The 20,925-nt window shown below is 44.9% G+C and overlaps 1 protein-coding gene across 1 annotated transcript; it reads right to left on the bottom strand.

Moving 5' to 3' along the window:
• Positions 1-17,710: 17,710 nt before the first annotated feature.
• Positions 17,711-20,552, bottom strand: LOC123184287 (1-aminocyclopropane-1-carboxylate oxidase homolog 1). The gene is made up of 3 exons (XM_044596435.1): positions 19,986-20,552; positions 18,185-18,506; positions 17,711-18,081 (listed from the first exon to the last, which is right to left on the bottom strand). Exons 1-3 carry the CDS (start codon positions 20,498-20,500, stop codon positions 17,827-17,829), a joined length of 1,092 nt encoding a protein of 363 aa, XP_044452370.1. The 5' UTR covers positions 20,501-20,552; the 3' UTR covers positions 17,711-17,826.
• Between the last annotated feature and the right edge of the window lie 373 nt (positions 20,553-20,925).

Raw genomic sequence — 20,925 nt, forward strand, 5'->3', positions numbered from 1 at the left:
CCGGCAGAACAGCTCTGCCGGAGCCCTAGATTGGTTCCGCCAAGGTTCCGACTCATGGCGGCGGAGTCTCGTCCCGAAAGGTTGCTTATGATTTTTCTCTAGACGAAAAACCTCATATAGCATAAGATGGGCATCGAAGGGCCAACAGGGGGCCCACGAGGTAGGGGGCGCGCCCTGGGGGGTAGGGCGCGCCCCCACCCTCGTGGCCAGGTGGGTCCCCCTCTGGTGCACTTCTTCCGCTCAATATTTTTTATTATTTCCAAAAATGACTTTCGTGGAGTTTCAGGACTTTTGGAGTTGTGCAAAATAGGTCTCTGATATTTGCTCCTTTCCAGCCCAGAATTCCAGCTGCCGGCATTCTCCCTCCTTATGTAAACCTTGTAAAATAAGAGAGAATAGGCATAAGTATTGTAACATAACATGTAGTAACAGCCCATAATGCAATAAATATCGATATAAAAGCATGATGCAAAATGGACGTATCAAATCTCCCATGCTTAGACCTCGCTTGTCCTCAAGCGGAAGCCGATAACGATAAATATGTCCTCATGTTTAGAGGTAGAGATGTCGATAAAAATAAAATATGGACATGTAGGCATCATGATTATTTTCATAACAGCAACATATATGGATATTGTCATATGATTTCTTATGCTCAAGTAATAATCAAATCACAATGCAAAAGTATGAATCAAAAAACTTTATTGAGAACTAACAAACTATAATCTCAGTCATTGAAGCAATTGCAATTTATCATAACATCAGAAAGAGTCTATGTCAGAGCTCTCTAGCAAGTCCACATACTCAACTATCATTTAGTCTTTCATAATTGCTAACACTCACGCAATACTTGTGGTTACGGAGTTTAAATCGGACACAGAGAAAGATAGGGGCTTATAGTTTCGCCTCCCAACCTTTTACCTCATGGGTAATTTCAACAATAATAACTCAGGCTCCCCTACATCCAATTAGATATATTTAACATCAGCAGAAGTAGTACTGTGTTACTGAGAAACTAACTAAAATTTATGTACCATATGTAAACAGAAAACAATTTGTTTGCATTAATTAACATTTGAATGTTGCGCCTCAACTAAAGTTAATCTAAGTAATATACATTTGAATATCACATACCACACGCCGCACTAATTTTCTTTTAAAACTACATGTTACTTCACGAGTTCTCAATACTTCAATTTTTGTATAGTATTATACGCACTTTTCTGCCAAAAAAAACATTATATCTCTAGCCCGTACATTCACACGGGTTGACGACAAGTATCTTATAATAGAACACATACTTGGATAGCACTAGTGTAGTTGAGCCAATAGGCCCTGGTCCACATTCTTGTCTTATGATAGAACACATACTTCTTTTGGGTTATGTGTATTTTCCCTCGACACCGGCTGCTAAAACTCGCACGCTTATGTCTCTAGGAGTCTTGATTGTGTCACTCCATCCTCAACTCCAATCAATCGGGCAGGTAAGCAATTGCTCATCTACTCTTTCCCATCAATTGCTGCTCTGCTCTTTCCAGTCAGGTTCCGGAGCTTACCTACTGCCTCCACCCAATCATGGTACCATAACCTTGACGATTGCATGTATGGTACAATATTGGTATTGGGGTCTTGATCGTCTTGTGATTGATTTTGCACACCACTCCTTTCGCTTGGTCATATGTAATCCTGGTGGATGCTAATTTAGACTTGGCAAATTAATTCCAGCTGCTATTTCTTGATATAAATGGGCCTTCAAATTTGGTCTGGTATTTCCTTAGTTCAATGCACTACATGCTTGGATAGAATTATTGGATACAAATATCAATGGTCAGATGGTTGAGATGTAAGACATATGGTACCCATAAATTGTTGGGTACATGGAACTAAAATTAAATATGATGTATGCTTTTACATTTGGTTAAAACATCCACACATGAGCATGTTAAGCCTATAACATTTTTTCTGTAATAAGTGACCCTAAAAAAGTGATGTCATAACATACAATGGACAAGAAAAAAATTGAGCTACCAGCTGTCCCACATTCCAGAAGTTGGAGGTAACGTGAATGCCTCCTCTGTCTCTGCCTTTTGCCATAGTAATATTCCATCAAACAAATTAGTATCGTTGTTACTAATCCTTTATTCATTGGTACATATAGTGTGTAAGTTTTGAAGGCAGGCAACACCTGTTAATGTTATTCTTTTATATACCCCTGAGCCGCAGAATTTTATTACTGTCCTAAGCAGTGGCGGAGCTTGAATGAAAAAATTTAGCGGGCTAACTCAAAGGAGAGTACAACTACCTATCTAGTTCGCAACTTTTACTCAAAATCTAGTTTGCAACTACCTTCTTAGTTTGTGAGCTTTTTGGTTGTTGCTTTTCTGGATTGGGATGCGGTGCAAGTAGGCGCAGATGCATAGTATATATGTGGTCTTTGCACATAAGGAAGAAGTTCTATCATGTAATTATTTTTAGAAAAACTATCATCTGGTTCCAGAAGAAAGAAAAAACATAATGTTATGCATGTAAATAAAATACCATTTTATGTTTAAAAACGACTAATACTATCTAACTATGTTGCAACCACTTTTGATATATATGAATCTAGCACTTCTTGTGGGGATTTTCTTTCGATTGATTCTCTCCTTCATGCTTCATGACCCGTCGGACACATGTGAGAATGCTTCAACAGCCAAAAAATGTGTTTGATTTGATCAACTTCATTCTAACTGAATGAACTAGGACAGAATACACCATGTTGATCTTTCCTTTCTCTAGTCCTACCTTATTCTTGAAAACATAGATTGGGCTGTATAATTAAACTTCTATTTATTATCTAAATGTTTGCTTTCTTATGGGTCATTGCAAACACAATTGTTTGGAAGGGCTGTTTACAAAGGCTTATTCCTAAATCATCCACTCAAGCAGGATCATCATCGTTCATATTCTGCAATCTTTAGTCCAAGATGTTGTTAAATCTTGGTAAAAACAACTGCAAAGATGATTACCTATCATCAAGTTCTCTTTTCCGTAGGCGTGCTTAATTGTAAAATTTTACTTGATAGTTTAAAAAATAGCCATCTAAAGGTGTCTTATATTGAAGCATTGGCTAGTTAGATAATCTAACATACATTGAAGCATTGGCTACTTAGATAATCAACTACATGTCATAGATTTTCTATTGTAAAGGGATGGCTTCTTTGATACTTTCTTTGCGTACATATGTCTATGCCTAGAATTTCGCGAAAACAAGGCTATGCTTAAAAGGGTACTGTACGACCCAAAGGTAAACTGGCAATGCTGCTAAGGAAATTTTTACGATAGGTAAGTTGAACATACTGATATCGTTGAACAAACTTATTGAAAGAATGTTACTGAAGGCTATTGTTTAGATATGCCATATATATCTTATATCGTTGAACAAACTTATTGGAAGATTTTGCTGGCGAAGAGAGAGAGAGAGAGAGAGAGAGAGAGAGAGAGAGAGAGAGAGAGAGAGAGAGAGAGGGAGGGAGGGAGGGAGGACTGCAACCAACCTTGGCTACCCGTAGTGAGAGCCCCAACGCACCATGGGCCAGAAGTCCACCCGAGCACAGGACCTAGGACATAGCCACCTCCTCCGCAGCACACCCGCAAGCCCACCGCCTGCCCCCGCGCCGCCACTCCCTGCACACTGCAGACACGCGCACTTGTCGACAATGCGCAAGATGCCTCGCCACCGCCGGCGCCGACCAGGCTTTGCCCAGTTATCACTAGATATTCCCATTTACACTAGATAGTACAAGATTGTATGGGACACATGTATGCATAACTAAAACCGATAGTGTTAAAATGATTACAAATCTATATCAGTCTATTTTGTACCAACATTTATAATAGTTTATTGTATGATGCTTTAACCCCTCCTTTATTGTATGGTCTTTTGAATTCGGAGACTAATATGATGAATTGTATTCGGAGACTAATCCTCTATTGTATTCGATAAATCTGTTGTTTATATGTTGTGCTGTCTATATTCTGTGCAGTAATATATTTTGTAACCTGTGCAAATATCAGAAAAGAAAAAATCCTAATATTCATACTAGTGGCGCACTGCAATAAACACACTAGTAGCGCACTATCTAGTAGTGCGCCATTAGTAACCCAGAGCACAAGGTAAATATGGCCCCCTAGGAGGCATAGTAATGGCGCACCAGGGGACATACTAATGGTGCACTGCCTAGTGCGCCACTATTGTCTGGTATACTAATGACGTACCAGGGATGCGTCATTAGTATTAATTACTAATGGCGTGATGATAGTGACACACCTGTAGTGCACCATTAATGGCCAAAACAGATGCGCCACTAACAAGGCATTTTCCTAGTAGCGACGAGGGTCTCTCTATACAACGGTGTGTTCACATCGGATAGCAACTCCTCGATCGGACCGTATATGGTCATCGAGACTGGACTGAAATACGTGCTGAAGAAGCACGTCATCAAGACCTTTAGCGCAGCGTTCTTCACTACCACTCTATGTTCCACGCTCCTGAATCTTGTCAGAGATGAGCTGAATATTTCTTAACAAAAAACCAACAAGTTCAAAATGATCAAGCACGGCACACATGTGTTTAATAGATAATTAAGGATTAGATTAATCACAAAGTAGATACCTGTAAGAGATCACTGATGTTATGCTCGGGTGTTGGCGTCACGTCTACCCACCGTTTCTCAAAGAGGATTTGCAGGCCTCCGATTTCATCTTGGAGAAATATGGTGTCGGGGGAAAACGATACGTATGGGACCACAAGGATGCCTTCTAAGGTTGGCGGGGCGTGGAGCTATGCAAAGAGCAGGTCTAGTGATCAGTGCGAGGGGGATTTTACCCAGGTTTGGGCCGCAGAAATGCGTAATACCCTAATCCTGCTTTGATGTATATTTAGTATTCTTGAGTTCTTGAACTAGCTGCAGTGCATGCCAAGCCAAAAAGTCCGAATCATTCCTTAGTACGCCTCTGGCCTCCTCTTATATGTCAAAGGGATCGCCACATTGACGCACATGAGGTGGAAAGTATCTACAATGTACAAGCTTATCGCCTGACATCACAGGACAAACGCATTTAATGCACTGCTTATGTGTCCTCTTGCTTTATCGGGGACGGCAACGGAGCCCGTCCCGTCCGTCGCCGCTTGCCTTGCTTCGACGCGCGTCCAGGCCAACAAGGCATGTAGTGCCATGCAGGCTGGCAGGTTGCTGTGCTGGTGCGGTGGCAGGGTCTTCACGAAGATCTGCATGCCACCACGCAGGTGCTTGACTAGTTGGTCTAAAAGCCACACGCTGTCACGTAGGCACTTGCCTAGTTGGTGGGCTGGCCACTGTGCTAGGGCGGCGACGGGGCGGCAAAGCCTTGCCGCGATCTTGTTGATGCCCCCATTAAGGGTCTTGTCGGGGCCTTGCGGGCGCCCTCAGCAAGGATCTTGCCGGGGCTTCGTGGTTGTCTTCGGCAGGAGCCTTGCCGGGGCCTCGTGGGCGTCCTCGGCAGGGATCTTGACGGCGTCTTGTTTTATGGTTCTCATTTAGGCTTTGCGGGTCTTTGGTCTTTACAAAGATTTGCATGCCATCATGCAGTCGCTCCCGAGCCTTGGTCTCGATGTTGTCGATGGTGTCAGAACTCTCATGCTCGAGGGTAGCGGCCTTGCTGGTGTTGGGCAAGTTGCCCCGGCAAGGCTCTTGCTGGGGCTACGTAGGCCGTCCCGGCAAGTGCCTTGCTGGGGGGAAGTCCATCTTGCCCCTTTGCTCTTTATGCCTCTGTCTTGAGTGCTTGTCTTGGCAATCTCGTACTTTTCCTTCCTATGCCCTGTCAAGCATGGGCGCAGGCATGGCTACGACTGCCCGTGCACAAGTAAAGGGGTACAAAAGGGATCCTACTGTTGTACACCGACAGGAGCCCCCGGGCCTGGGCCATACAAAAGAGCGAAGCGTTGTTGGGCTAGGCCCAGAACAGTGCACGGGCACGTGTGGCAGAGTCTTAACCGAGGTAACCCTTTCGCTAGTTGCACTCCCCCACGACCCGCATTAAGTGCGTGATGTGGGGGTCGTGCGTGGAACGGTCGTGGCATGCTCGCGTCACCTCGCGATGAATAGTAAAGAGGCGGCCCGCGTCTTCCCCATAAAAAAGAGGAAACCGCAGGGGCGCTGCTTATTTACCCTCCGTGCCTTTCCCAACCTTGGAACCGCCGTTCCCCTCTTCTTCTTCAAGCGCAAATCGGCGGCTCCCTCTCCGACCCGGATGGCGCGGGGGGTGGTGGCGGCCCGGCGTGGCCGGCGATCTGGATGCGGTGCGGCAGACGACTCGTTGGTCTGTCGAAGATCCAGGGGCATCATCGTCTCCGACTCGATCTGATTCGGTTCGTGCTAGATCCGGTACAGGGGGACTGTCATTATCTCCCGGTGCTGGCTACATGGATCTGACGGCGACAGCTCGACCCTTGGTCTAGTCTTTGGCAGAGAAGGCGGGGGTCCGTGCACAAGAAGCGGATGGAGTTTTTCGAACAGATCTGGGTGAAAACCTGCTCTTGGCTAGATGCCAAAGCCGGCGGTGGCAGCACTCTACGGCGTCGTTCCCTTCTTGAAGGCATCACCATGGAGAAGTTCTAGACTACGATCTGCTGCCTCCCGGGGAAACCCTAGATCGATAGATCAGAAGACGGCGGCGCGTTTGTGTCGTTTCCCCCTTGGGGGTGTCTTTCTTGGAGGTGTACGCAGGCTCGAGGGACCAGTCGACGACGTCTTTGGTGGAGCGGTGCTTCATCATGCACTTTGATGGTGACAGATCTCGATGGCATGGCGCTCTCGAGATTAGGCATTTGATGTGCGATGATGACTCGCGCAGGATGGTGACGTTTTCTGGCGTCGTGGTGGCGTGGACGGCAGCTAGACCGGGCAAGGTAGATGCAGCAGTACAACTCTGAAGATGGATTGGTGGCAGGTGGCTGCGGCGGCCTCAAACCCGGCAGGCGTCCTGGCTGAGGAATGCGCCGGACTGGTGGTGCCCCATACCCGGCAGGCGTCCTGGTTGGGACCTCAAGTCTTAGATGTTAGGTTTTGCTGCACGGTCTGTTTGGTATTAGGACTAGACTACAATATTCCTCCATCAACTGGATAGGAGTAGCGACAGATGTTGTCTATACGACGGCTTTAGTCTTACTGTTGTATGACTTTGTAAGGTCTTATATGAATAATTAATAAAGTGACTGCATGCATCTGCAGAGGCCCAGGTCCTCCTCCTTTTCTAAAAAAACGAGGAAACAACTGGCAAACTTCTTACAACGTACGAATGAGGAAACAACAGGTGTCTGGCCCATCTGTCATACACCCAAAGATGCAGTTAAGGCACCGGAGCCCAGTCCGAGATTTGGATTTTGGTGGCGGACTTAGGCAAATTGCAATCTTGCTACTCGCGCTGCCTACTGATAACCGGTTAGTTTCGGCGATGAAAAAACCTTACTCATTAATTAGGCCATATGTCCACGTCACTCGATGGAATCATCCTTCGCGTAAAGTTTTGGCCGCCTGTCCCTTCACGGCAGGCTAAGAAACTGCCACTAACAAATACAGGCAATGTCTTTCAAACTTATATCTTCTCTTATTTTCAAACTGAAAAGCAAAATGAGATGTATACCCAGTTTAATGGCATGCATATTTGTCTTATATGACCTGGAGTGCATTGGATTCCAAGTCATAGCAACGTACTCCATTGTGATGCGTGCAGACTTGTACAATGCGTCACACTGCAGAAAGACTTGGTACTTGACTGAATAAAAGACCAAGACCCTCCATTGGTCTTCAAAATATACATGAACTTGGTAATATTAAAGCGCTCCACTACTTAACTACTCAATTATGCAAGCATCGTTCGTGGGCTAGTGGAATGGGTGAGATGCATGTCACGTGTGCCTAGATTATTAGGCAAGTGTAGTCGAATCATTTAGTCTCATATCAAACCGGGAAATGGTAGTATACCAAAGTCGTCGACCAGGCAAAGTTCACAATCATGTCCACATTGTTTCTAGAATGCTTGTACTCCTAAAGTATCTCAAAGTCGCCGGCCAGGGCGTCCAGTAACGTGCGGTGATAATATTCAGTTATATACATTGCACTGATCTAGGCGTTGAATGAACATGTCATAGCTTGCATTGATTCTTGTAGTCGCATTGATTATCGATGGCTTAACATGGGTTGTCTCTTTGTGCAAAACTTCTGTACTTGATGTAGAAGAGTACTACTCCTACTTGGTTAGGGCCAAAAGCCATTCATGTTTAGTATAACCCAACAAGTCATTAGTTAGCAGCAAGATAAGATCAAATCGATTTCTTTTCAAACCTGATACTATCAGTACCGGATAAAACTCGACGTTTAGACGTCCAACAGTCGGTTCTGCAAAACATCCGCGCAGAATGGTTGATGTACGTTTGGGTGGTTCTGTTTTGAACCTGGCCGGCCTGCAAGTTCACAATCATGGACTAATCCTCAGGCCCTCCCAGTAACGTGCACTTGCAATATTCTGCTACACCTAAGAGCTGAGAACATGTTATGACGTGCACTGATCTACACCGGATCAATCAACACTGGCTTGAACGTGCGCTTGTCTCTTGTACTCCCTCTGTTTCCAAATAATTGTCTTTCTAGCCATCTCAAATGGACTACAACATACGGATATATGTAGACATGTTTTAGAGTGTAAATTCACTCATTTTGCTCCGTATGTAGTTACTTGTTGAAATCTCTAAAAAAACAATTATTTAGGAACGGAGGGAGTACAAAACTTCTGTACTCGGCGGACAACAAGGAACGGAGGGAGGTAATCTCAGCAGCTTGCGAAGCTACAGCCGACGACAACATGGACGTGCACGCACACGCGGCGGACGCAGAGGTAAACGTAGCAGCTGGCTCTTCCAAGACATTTGTGGCGAGAGCTTGATCCATGATGAAGAGAGATGGCAAAGTGGAAATGACTCTCGTTGAGAAGGGAAGGAATATAAAGAAGACTCGGGGGAGAAGAAAGGACGAGGAGGCGAGGTAAAGCACGGCTCTCTGCATGCATGCAAGGAGTAAATGCTGCCGGCCATCGCGTTTTCACGAGGACGGCCGCGCGCAACCTGCGAGGGAGAATTAACTGGGAGATGCATCGGTTAGCTGGTTTGGCCTTGTATAGATGGAAAAATGAAATTTGAGGTTAGGCCTTATATAGATGGATGGAGGGAGTACTTAATGTAGAAGAGTACGACTTAGTTAGGGGCAAACGACAAAATCCCTCCTCTCTCCATCGCACCGCTTCTAGCTAGAACTGTGACTGCACTAGGGTGGCGATAATAGTGGCAGTCAGGTATCCCTTACAGACAAGCTTTGTGGCGCCGATCCATTGGCCTTCTTGTCACATTTCCCTTTGCGGATAGCACGCAGCGGGGGAGCTTTGCATTTGGTGGTGGATTCAACAAATTTCAGTTATGCTACTTAAGTGTGTGCTTTCACGTTACGCTCAAATTTGTGCTCGTCTGATCTTCGCTATTTGGTATTTTAGCTTAGATTTCTTGCTCGGTATTGTAGTTCTAGGTCAAACATTGACCTTTCCCCTCCCCTGCTAGCCATGCCTTACCCCAACCCGCATATGTACATAAATGGCCTCGGGTGCTCCTCCCGGAATGTCATCCCTTTCTCTGGTCCAGTGTCACACACACCTCGACTCTTTAGAGGAACTCTAGCATACCCCGCAAAATCCCGACTAGCAAAACGCGTTTGCAATTTGACGAAGATCTCGTTTGCGGGCCGAGAACGAGCGCGGCCGAACAAAAACCGTAGATGAAATTGCATAATTTGAAAAAACAGTTTCGCGGGAGAAATTGCACCATAGTAGTTCATCACGTACTACATATATTTACATGATCAAACACTACAAACACTAGTTCATATTACATACTACATCAGTACTAGTACCAGAGGGGTGGGGATCTCACGGCGGCGAGCTCGCGGCCATGGACGATGCCGTGGAGGAGCTCAATCCTCCTCGCCGGAGCTTCGAAGGTCGATGTACTTCACCCTCTACTCATCGTGGATGCGCCGCCACTCGTGGTCCTTCTCCTTGGCGGCAAGGTTGGCCACGACCGCCTGCCGGAACTCGAGGTCTTCGAGTTGCTCGTGGTGGCACGTCGCTCCGCCTCCTCTCGCACGCTCCGCTCGGCAATGGCGGCCGCAACCGCGTCGACATCGGTGACGAAGTCCTCCGGCCCGACGACTCCGCGGCGGTCGAGCTCCTCGTATTCCTCCTTGACGGGGACGAAGTCGAACTCCTCCGGCTCCTCCGACCAATCCCTCTTCACAGGAAGAAAGCCCGCGCAGGAAGAGGAGGAGCTCCCGGCGTAGAAAGATCTCGCCGCGGAGGACGAGTCCGCAGCAAAGGACGGGGTACGGCCGTGCCGGCGGTCGTACTCATCCGTCTCGCGGACGCGGAAGCTCGGCGGCGGCGAGAGGCCGCGGTTTGGTCCACTTCCTCGCACCGCGCTTCCTCGCGCAGTCCGACCGGACGCGCCGCTCGCGGTCGGGGTCGCTACCGCCGCCGGATCTGCTTCCGGAGTCGCTTCCGGAGCTCCACATGCGGCCCCACATGGCGGCTGGAGGCGGAAAGGGGGTCGTCGGCGGCGAGAAATGTGGAGAGGGGAGTGGGGAATTGCGTAGCTCGGCGGCGGCAGGGGGATAGGGTTTCGACCCGCAAACGCGCCGCGAACCCGTAGATATTCTGGTCGGGGCGTGCGGTTTGCGGGCCGTGGCAAATTTTTTTATGGTCCGGGCAAGTATGCGGGCTCTGTTCTGATCGGAAAATTGGGCCGAGTCCGTATACTCGCCGGAATTTTATGGGCTCGCGGTTTTTGCGGGGTCTGCTAGAGTTGCTCTTAGCTTGCCACATTTCCCCTGTTCAGTCCTAATGATTGGACCTGAATGACATACCCCCCATTGCTTCACTTCGCTTGGGAACTGTTCTAGTAGAAGCCTAGAAATTAGGCATAATGATGTTTGATACTTCCGTCGGAAAACAAAAAACCGAGTGTGTGTCATTCACGTTTTTTTCTCTATACTTTTCCTGTTGGGACTGGTTGGTTTCCGGAAATATCGACCAAAAGAAAAACTCTTACTCATCTGGCCTTATGTCCAGGCCACTCTATGAGATTGTCTCTATGTCTCTTTTTTCTTTTTCTTTTTTTTTTCCGGGTCACTCTATGAGATTGTCCTTCGCGTGAAGGTTTGACCGCCTGTCGCCTTACAACAAGCTAAGAAACTGACAGGCAATGTCTTTCAAACTTAGACCTTCTCTTATTTTCAACGAGACTGAAAATCAAAATGAGATGTATACCCAGTTTAATGAGATGCATATTTGTCTTATATGACCTGGAATGCATTGGATTCTAAAGTCATAACAGTGTACTCCACCGTGATGCATGCAGACTTGTACAATGCGACACCCTGCATAAAGACTTGGTACTTGACTGAGTAAAAGACCAAGACTCTCAATTGGTCTTCAAAATATACATGCACATGGTAATATTAAAGCGCTCCACTACTTAGCCACTCAATTATGAATGCAAGCATCTGTCGTGGGCTAGTGGAATGGGTCATTGATCCCCTCAATTAGTAGTGAGCCTTCCCCTAACGTGAGCTGTATGTGGGCTAAGATTATTAGGCAAGTGTCGTCGGTCATTTAGTCTCACATCACACCGGGAAGATGTAGCTAACCTGGGGAAAGAAAATAGACTTACCAGAAGCATGGGTGCTCCCTTAGAGCATCTCCAACATGCGCCCAACGCGCCGCGCGGTAAAAACGAATTTGGCGCGCGCCTATCGCTTGGTTTGGCGCGACACGCAGCGTTTGCTCCAGCAGCCGCGCGCGCGCGCAGCTCCAGCGGGCGCGGTAAAATGCAGCGCGCGCTTATTCTACAATATTTTTTAAATTAAAATTACATAGATAAAAGACGATACAAAGATATTTTACATCGGTGCAACTACTACGGCATAGATAGATAGATAGCTTGACATACATAGATAGATAGATACTACTACGGCATAGATAGATAGATAGAAACTACTACGGCATACATAGATAGAAAACTACTCCAAATCGCTACCATCACTATCATCATTCTCGTCGGTGTCGTCCGAGGTTGTGAGCCATATGTCGTCCCACGTTCATCGTCCGAGGTGAAGAACGACCTCCCACATGCGGAGACGATGTCGCACTGCTCGTTCGCCACTGCCTTCCGCTGACGCCGGTCCGCCCGCTCCGAGCGGCGCCTTGCCGTCCTCTCCGCCCAGTAGGCACGCTCGGCGTCGACGTCCTCTGGGTGGCGACGGCGCCACTCCGCCATGGATCGCTCGTCCTCCTCGGCGACGAGGAGACGGCGCTGCCGCCGAGCGTGGTCGGCACGGTCCATGTCCGTGATGAGACGCGGCGGAGGGGCGACGCGTTGCGCCTCCTCGCGCGTGAAGACGTCCCGAAAATTCATCTGCGACCGGGGTCTCTCCAAGCGCCACGCCGCCCCGTCGTACGCGCGGGCCGCCTCGCGCGCGCTCCGGAACGTCCCGAGGCCGAGCCGGATGTCGCCGGCCCGTATCTCGGCGGAGTACCAGCCGTTGGGGCGCTCGCGAACGCTGCGAAAGCCCGAAGCACCCCGGCGGCGCGGCGGCATGGTGGCGCGGTGGTGGCGCAGAAAGCGGCGAAGCGGCAAAGCGGTGAGTCAGCGAAGCGGCAAGGTTGCGAGGAGGAGGGCGCGTGGCCGTTCTGTGCGCGTGGCGAAGCGCGGGACTTTATAGGCGTGCCAAATCTACCGCGCCGCGTGTCGCTTTCTCCCCCGCGCACGCAAACGCTTCCCGCACGCAGTAACTTCCCGCCACCGCTGGAGCGCGCGGAACCAACCGGCGCGCGCGAAAAACTGATTTTACCGCGCGGGCGCGCGTTTTGCCGTGCCTGTGGGAGACGCTCTTATGAAACTGATATGAGACAATGTTTTGCAGCCTCAGATAGCAAAAGGCCAACAATAAGCTACTTACCAGCAACTGATTATTCAGTTTAACTGAAGCAGAGTAAGATAATGCTACAAAGAGATCACCTCCTCTACGGATATCCTTCCTTTTTGCAGGCCCTTGCGTACGTGTCTAAACTTTGGTTCTCTTCCTTCACCGCTGTCACACCGTCTTATCCTCTAACCTGAGATGAGAATCATTGGACTCCGGCCACACCTCCGAGGAATGATCTCCTGGCCACGAGAACTGGCATTTCGGTCTCACTGCACTGTCAGTTTTGGTGGTTTTATCTTTGTAGGGCCGAACAAAAAGAGATACAATGAACAATTCAAAACTTTTCCTGCTTCGGTACGTATGAAGGGCAATATGAACCTTTGGTAAAACGTACTGACTTTTGTATGTGTGGGAGGTCGTCTGCCGGATCGTATACGACCATTTGCATTTTTTTTAAGCTTCAAAAAAATGTCACACCTATTTGGACTCGAAACTGAAACCACCAGTTCTATTTTCAACGGCAGTTATCGGCAGGGATAGATAACTTGCTGTGCATTGTTCTAATTTTTTTTTCTAGTTGTGTACAGTCCGGTTCAGATTCTGCCAGGTTTTCTGGGCGATTTTTATGTTGAGTTTTTCGTGCACCGTTTTTTCTCTTTTTTTTTTCTTTTTGATTATTATTTCCCACGAAATTTATTTGAATTTGTGTACTTTTTCAAGTTTATGAAACATTTTTTAGATTCTGCAAACTGGCGAGCAAGCTGGTGCAATATTGGGATGCAGCCCAATGGCATGCGCGCTTGCGCCAGCTTCCTAACTGGCGCTTAAAGGGCTGCCTAACAGCTCCCAAAACAAGCCTTTTCTGTTTGTTTTTTGTTTCCTTTTCGTTTTTTACTTTTTTGTTTCTTCTTTTTAAAAAAAAATGCTCACGCTTTAATTTTTAAATAAGAAATTTTCGCTTTCAAAATTGTTCAAAAAATAAAAATATTCAAATTTTAAAAAATTGCAGAAATTAAAAAGATAGTTCATGTCTTTCAAAATTGCTCAGATTGTCCAAACATGAACATTTTTTAAAAATAGCGCATATAGTTTTGTAAACAAGCATTTTTTATTTTTTTGGACATTTTTTTCAGAATATCCGTTTGAGAGCATGTTGTTTCTCGACATCCGTCAAATAACTCATTTTTATTGTCTTGAACGACCAATTGAAGGAACCATGCCAAGTTATTTTGGTTTTCGACAAATTCTGCCTTTTTCTAGAATTCTTACATTAAAAAAAGGTTGATAAATGGTGGGACGTGTAACAACTTGTATACAATGTCGGAAATCATTCAACCATGTCATGGATTCCTATCATGGGTATGCCCACCTGCTTGCAAAATTTCAAGTAATTTTTCAAGAAAGTCGAAAATTAGAACAAGTCCAGTAGAGGGTATTCTGGTATAGGTCAGAAGGCTCCGTCTGAGAGTACATTGTCTCTCGACATCCTTGAAAAGCCCCCAAATTTTTTCATGGCTTTGTATGACCAACTTAAGGCACCGTTCCAAGTTGTTTGAGTTTTTGACAAGTTTCACGTTTTCTTGGTTAATAAAGACCCATAAATGGTCGGACATGTTGCAACATGTATACCGTGTTGGAAGTCATTCGAACCTGGCATGGATACCAATCATGGGCATGCCCACCTAGTACTAAAGAGTGGGGTCATTTCAAGAATGTAAAAAACACCATGTTTAACATAGGGTGTCCAGGTAGGCCACAAGGCACCGTTTGAGAGGACTTCTTTTTTCTGACATCCGTCAAATTGCCCCATATTTCCATGACCTTGTATGACCAATTCAAGGCACCATGCTAAGTTGCTTGCGTTTTTGACAAGTTCTGCATTTTCTAGAGTTTTCTTGGTCAAAAAAAGGCCGATAAGTAGCCGGATATGTCGCGACTTTCATAGGGTGTCAAAAATCATTCAAACCTGGCATAGATGCCTATCATGGGGCATGCCCACCTGCTTGCAAAAGTTGGGTCGTTTCAAGGATGTCCAAAAATAGACCATGTTGAAAAGAGGGTGTTCAGGTAAAGCAAGAAGGCTCCATCTGAGAGCACATTGTTTCTCGCCATCCTTAACATGACCCCAATTTTTTCCATGGCCTTGTACGCTCAACAAACCGAACTGTGCCAAGTTGTGTGTGTTTCGACAAGTTACTGGTACATCTGTAAGCATGTAGTTTTCCTATTTTAAATTCTTCTGTTACTTGCAATTTCATTATTATCAGCCGACATTAACATTTTCTTATGTCCTAACCAATTCTTGAATTTGTCAATTATTTAGAAATTTCAAACTGTGTATGCAAAATTCAAAAAATTTCCCAAACTTATTAACAAATTCCAAAAACAATTGATAAAATTTCAACATAATTTTCAAAGCATGAACTTTTTCTAGAATTTATCATTTTTTAAATGCAACATTTGTCAATTTTTTGAACAAAAAGTTAGAAAAACCATCATTGTTTGAAAATCCAGAGCATTTTTTGAAATTGTAACCAATAGTTGAAAACAAGAACATTTTTTGATAATCCAAAAAATATTTCAATTTTTTGAACTGGTTTAAAAAATTATAATAAAGTTCAAAAAGAGAAAAACAAGTTAATGAAAAAAATAGAAGCAAAACAAAAAATAGAAAGGAAAAAATCGTAGGCCTTTGCCCAACTAAGTGTTTGCTCATTTCTAAAAGGTTCATCTATATGAAAAAAATATTCATGAATTTGAAAAAAAGCAGATTTTCATAAAATTTCAGTAAATAAGATCAAGAAATTTAAAAATATTAAAAAAATCATGAATGTGAGTTTTTAAAATTTTAGAAAGTTCACGCATGTGAAAAAACAGAAAAATAGAAAAGGAAAAACAGAGAAGAAAAGTTAAAAAAAGAAAGGAAACAAGAGAACATTGACCGAACCTGGTTTAAAACGCTGGAAAAAATCCGGCATAAAGTTCACGAAGTTACATTTGCCACATAAGAAGCAAAAAAGAAACGAAAAGGAGAGCGACGTTTCGGTGCCCGGGTGCATCTGCACCCGGTCAAAAAAAATTCGTAAAAAATTCAGAAAAAATCAAAAAATTCCAAAAAAAAAATCAGGGTGGTAGACAGTCTGATGCGTGAGGTACGCTCCAATTTTCAAAACATTTGGACTTCTGTGCAGCTCTTAGCAAAAAAGACAAATCAGATCAGAACAGTATATGAACAGTACACATTTTTACAGACCTCCGATTTGTCTTTTTTGCTGAGAGCTGCACAGAAGTCTAAATGTTTTGAAAATTGGAGCGTCACTCACGCATCAAATTGTCTACCACCCAATTTTTTTTGGAATTTTTTGAATTTTTCTAGTATTTATTTTGATTTTTTTCGTGAGCGCAGGTGCAGATGAGCTCGGGCTCAGATTCGAATTTTCGAAAAGAAAGCAAGTTGTCACAACAAGTAACCTATCTTGGTCGGTTAATCGGAAGTAATTGTTGCGCTAGCCTCCATAGAAAGACTTTGATCTTGGATGGTACATCAACTTTTCACATCTTAGGGCATGATTTCGCTTCTCCATCCGAGTTCGAAGTGTCAGGGCGCCCTTCTAGCCAAGCTTCATGCCTAAGTTTTGTGGAGACGAGCATACGATATGGAGAACGGGCCGTAAAGACTCCATTTTTCTCGTGAACCCAAGCCCAAAAATCATCAACCTTCTTGGTGCAAAGAGGAATCGATAGGATGATGTCTGTGTCTATTGGCAAGAAAACCTTGGGAAGCACCACACCGTCCCATTCTGTGTTGGACGTTATAAGGTCGCCCACCCACTGAGGAGGGTAGCAACCCGGCTCATGATGGATTGCATCGCACCATGTACAGAAAAATAAGAAAGGGATCAAAGGAGATGGAATTTAAGGCTTCAAGAAGTACCGGGCATAAGTATTTGTTTTCCTGTTTCCTGTTGGCGTTTAGCCCAGCCAGACATAGCGCACATGGAGAAATCGATCCCCTAATCGAGCCAATTACCCAATCAGCCAATTCCCAAATTGAAGATTATGCTACCTAAAAAATTAAAGATGAAACAAGAAGGGCGGGTCAATTGGGGGTCTCGCTCATAAGAATGGACATGTTTTTCATTGCACAAAAAGCGAGGAGAATCAAAGAATTGTGGCATAAAGACGGATTGGTTAAAGTAGCGATGACAATGATGCCACATATTGTTTCTACAAGTACATCTAAACTGATTTGAAGGACCGCCAAGGTCATCTACCTCGGCAACCTCGTGTTATATTTACTACTACATCTTAAATATATATTTTTCATCTTTTCAAAAGCTACAACTCTTATCACATTTGTGCTATGGTACGGTTTACACTCAGAAATATTTGTTTCACATGTTGTAGGTGTCCGTTGATATCGTGCGGTTGTATTCTTGCATTAAGTGGGCGTTTCAAGTGGTAACACTCTATGTTAGTAGTTTTGAAGACCTTTTTCTAATCATTTTTCTTGATTTTATTAATTGAATTCAACGAGCTCTGGTTAACTAGACTTGCATTTGTAAAAAAACAATAGACCATAAATGTTGGCGCCCAGGTTAAATTCAATTCGTAGATCCATCACTAGCCACCATACTAGTTGTCAGAAAACTTCAAGGCCCAACATGTATGTAATTTTACTATCCATTTCTTAGCATTGCACATTGCTCAATTATTGATGTTATAAGTATACATGGTTGTTGTTGCACCAACAAAGCACAAGTTCTCCTTCACATATCAAAATTCATAGCCGGTAATGAGAAATAGCAGTTTTCGCATCCAACCCAATGGAGTAGTAATGTTTGATGTAATCACTGGCGAGGGTTTCCCTATATAATGGTAGGTTCTTGTCAGACAACAACTCCTTAATTGGACCATAAATCCTCATTGATGTCGGATCGATATGCGTTCCGAAGAAGTTTGCAATCGACACCCGTGGAGCAATGTTCTTTGCCAAAACCCTATGTTCCACGCTCCTAAATCCATCGTTGGAGATCAACTGCACATTTTTGTAACATAAAAGAAACATATTAGAATGATTGGCACAAGCAACTGTGTTGAACAAACCAAATAATTAAGGGTGGGTGAGCAGGATTAAATACCTGCAAGAGATCACCGATGTTAATGATGAATGCTCCGGGTGTAGGTGTGATGTCTACCCACTGCTCCTCGTTAAAGATCTGGAGGCCGCCAATTTTGTCTTGGAGAAGTATGGTCAGGAAGCCACCATCTGAATGTCGGCTTGTCCCGATGGCGAGTTCTGGCTGGGGGCAGGGAGGGTAATAGTGGCATAGTAATACTTGTCCTTGGTTGCACCCTATATCTGCTAGGTGGCTTGGTTTGAGTCCAAGAGCTTCTGAGAGCAGCTCAAACAAAGTATTCCCCAAATTCTTCATTTGGTGGGCATATTCAAACAACACGTCACTGCAAATCAACATTTAAGTGTTGAGTGATTTATTTCAAATATGTGATTCAAGCAGTATTTCTAAAGAAATAACAACAAAATGATATCCCATAGAAAGTAATTTCACAACATAATTTAGCTCTAGTCATTTAGTCAATAACTAATGATGAACCACACAAACATTGCATACTACTTATAGGGATAATTTATATCTCATATATAACATGTACTAAAAATGAGTGGAAGAAATAGGGTCATGCTAGAATTATTCTCACAAAAAGTAAAACATCCGGTGAAGATTTGGTGGACCCATTAGACCTACGTAAATGTATCTAAACATATCAGGACCATTAGACCTACAGAATTAATTGATACATATTGTATCCACCACATCTTCATAATTGTAGCACCCAGCTCATAAATGTTAGATCTTTATAATTGTACTTAAACAAATTGTGTCTTTTAGATATACATAACAGTAATAAATAGATCATATCTGTTACATCTTCATAATTATTTCTAAACATATGACATATGTTATATCTTCATAAGCTATAGATCATTGGTAGATCGTCATACTTGCATTTAGTTAGATCTCACACAAGTACTTAAGTGCAGATGCTAATTATTAGTTGAAATATAAACGACGAGTACATGTGATTTGAACATGTTAGTGGTCACCATGAATATCTTGGAAAAAAAACTGCCGCCAATGGAAATATTTCTTACCACCCATGATATGCCTAAAATATCATGTATTATGCAATGAAGAGGTTAAATAGGAGTAAAATTTATCTGTATATAATGAACTAAGAATGGAGATAAAGCTATAACATATGCTGAGTTTTAGCAATCCTGATTTTTTTTGGTGGGAACTTTCAGAAAAGAACTGTCGTGGTGAAAAAAAATAGTGTCGTTAAAGGAAAACCATATGTGATGCTATTCATTATGTAACATCGCTAGTTGCTACACATCATGCTTTATTCGTGAGATGTTATGTGAAGATCCATGCAAAATTTATTTTAAATCTTTCTTTCTTATATGTTCACCGACTTGACTGAGAGTTGGTTAAGTCTCAGTCGACTGAGATCTTAGCCACACCCGAAAAGAATAGCTCTTTTCTGAAAGAGGCAAATCAATCAAACGGGTTATATGAAAAATATATTATTCTACCGGTGCGAACTAAGTATACTTGCCTGTTTCCTTGGGGCTTTTGTGTTAGTTTTTATCACGTTTGTTTGTAATTGTGTTGTCAGGTTTTCGCCCGGTAAAGAATGTTTTGAGTCAAGCATTCGTAGCGGGTGTCCTAGCAATGTACCAACTTGCTTCCATTTCTTTACCTCCTCCTCTCATTCTTTGTATGAGTCCAGTAAACTTTGTATTTCGTTAAGAAATTAATGGAAGGGGGGAATATCCGGTTAAAAAAAAAGCTCTAGCTCGTGCCAATCATCCTAAAACCAAGCTGAGAGGAACTATTGTGATACAGCCAGAGCACTCACCGGCAGCTGTCCGGCAGGTCATCGGCGTCAGGCGGGGTGGGTGCCATGCGGAGGTAGAGCGTGTCGCGCCAGTTGGCCACGGGCGACTGGTACAAGTCGAAGTTGCAGTGATACTTGACCGCCCTCGCCGGCTCACGTGAGTAGAGCCGCGCCTTGTCGCTGCCCTCGCCGCCATCAGTCTCGTGGAATGCCCGTACCGCGTCCATGGCCGCGGTCATAGCCACCTCCGGCACGCCGTGGCCCATCACCTCGAAGAACCCCCACTCTTCCGCGGCCCGGCGCACGGCAGCGACAACGGCTGCGTGGTCGCCGCACGCCAGATCTATTATCGGGATGGCTGCTGGTTCATGGCCGATGGGCTCGGTGGTGTCCTGCGGTGGTTCTTGGTGCTGCTCGGGGACGCGGAAGATGCGCGGGACGTGGGTGACGCCGGAGACGACGAGGCCGCGGACGCCGGCGTAGGTGGCGTCCAGCGCGCGGAGCTCCACTGCGCGGTCGTACGAGGTGGCCGACATGGTTTGGTGGCGCACGTATTACGTGATCGTGGATGGGTGGTGGCGTGAATGACAGTGCGATCGATGGGCTTGGCTGCTTGAGTGCTCTTCTATATATAGGAGTATTTTCTAGCAAGTGAGTGTGCTTCCCGCGAGAGCGACGGGGAAGAAGAAACGCTAAAAACGTGGGTGGCTCCAGAATCCAATACCACGGTGGCCCGTCCATGTCGCATGGCACGACAGAGACGCGGCGACCAGGCCTTGCGCACGCACGACCAGGCAATCGCATGACGCAACGTACATGCGTAAAAACTTTTTATATATTCGTGGGTCCCATCTAAATTTACTGGAATAATTCGTAGAGTGCAATGCAATGCATGCAAGCATCACGTGTGTTAAAGAAAAGATGGCGGCTAATTATTTGGCATATTTTGATTAATTAAGGA

This window comes from Triticum aestivum, chromosome 2A (genome assembly GCF_018294505.1).
Source record: "Triticum aestivum cultivar Chinese Spring chromosome 2A, IWGSC CS RefSeq v2.1, whole genome shotgun sequence".
Taxonomy (NCBI): Eukaryota; Viridiplantae; Streptophyta; class Magnoliopsida; order Poales; family Poaceae; genus Triticum; species Triticum aestivum.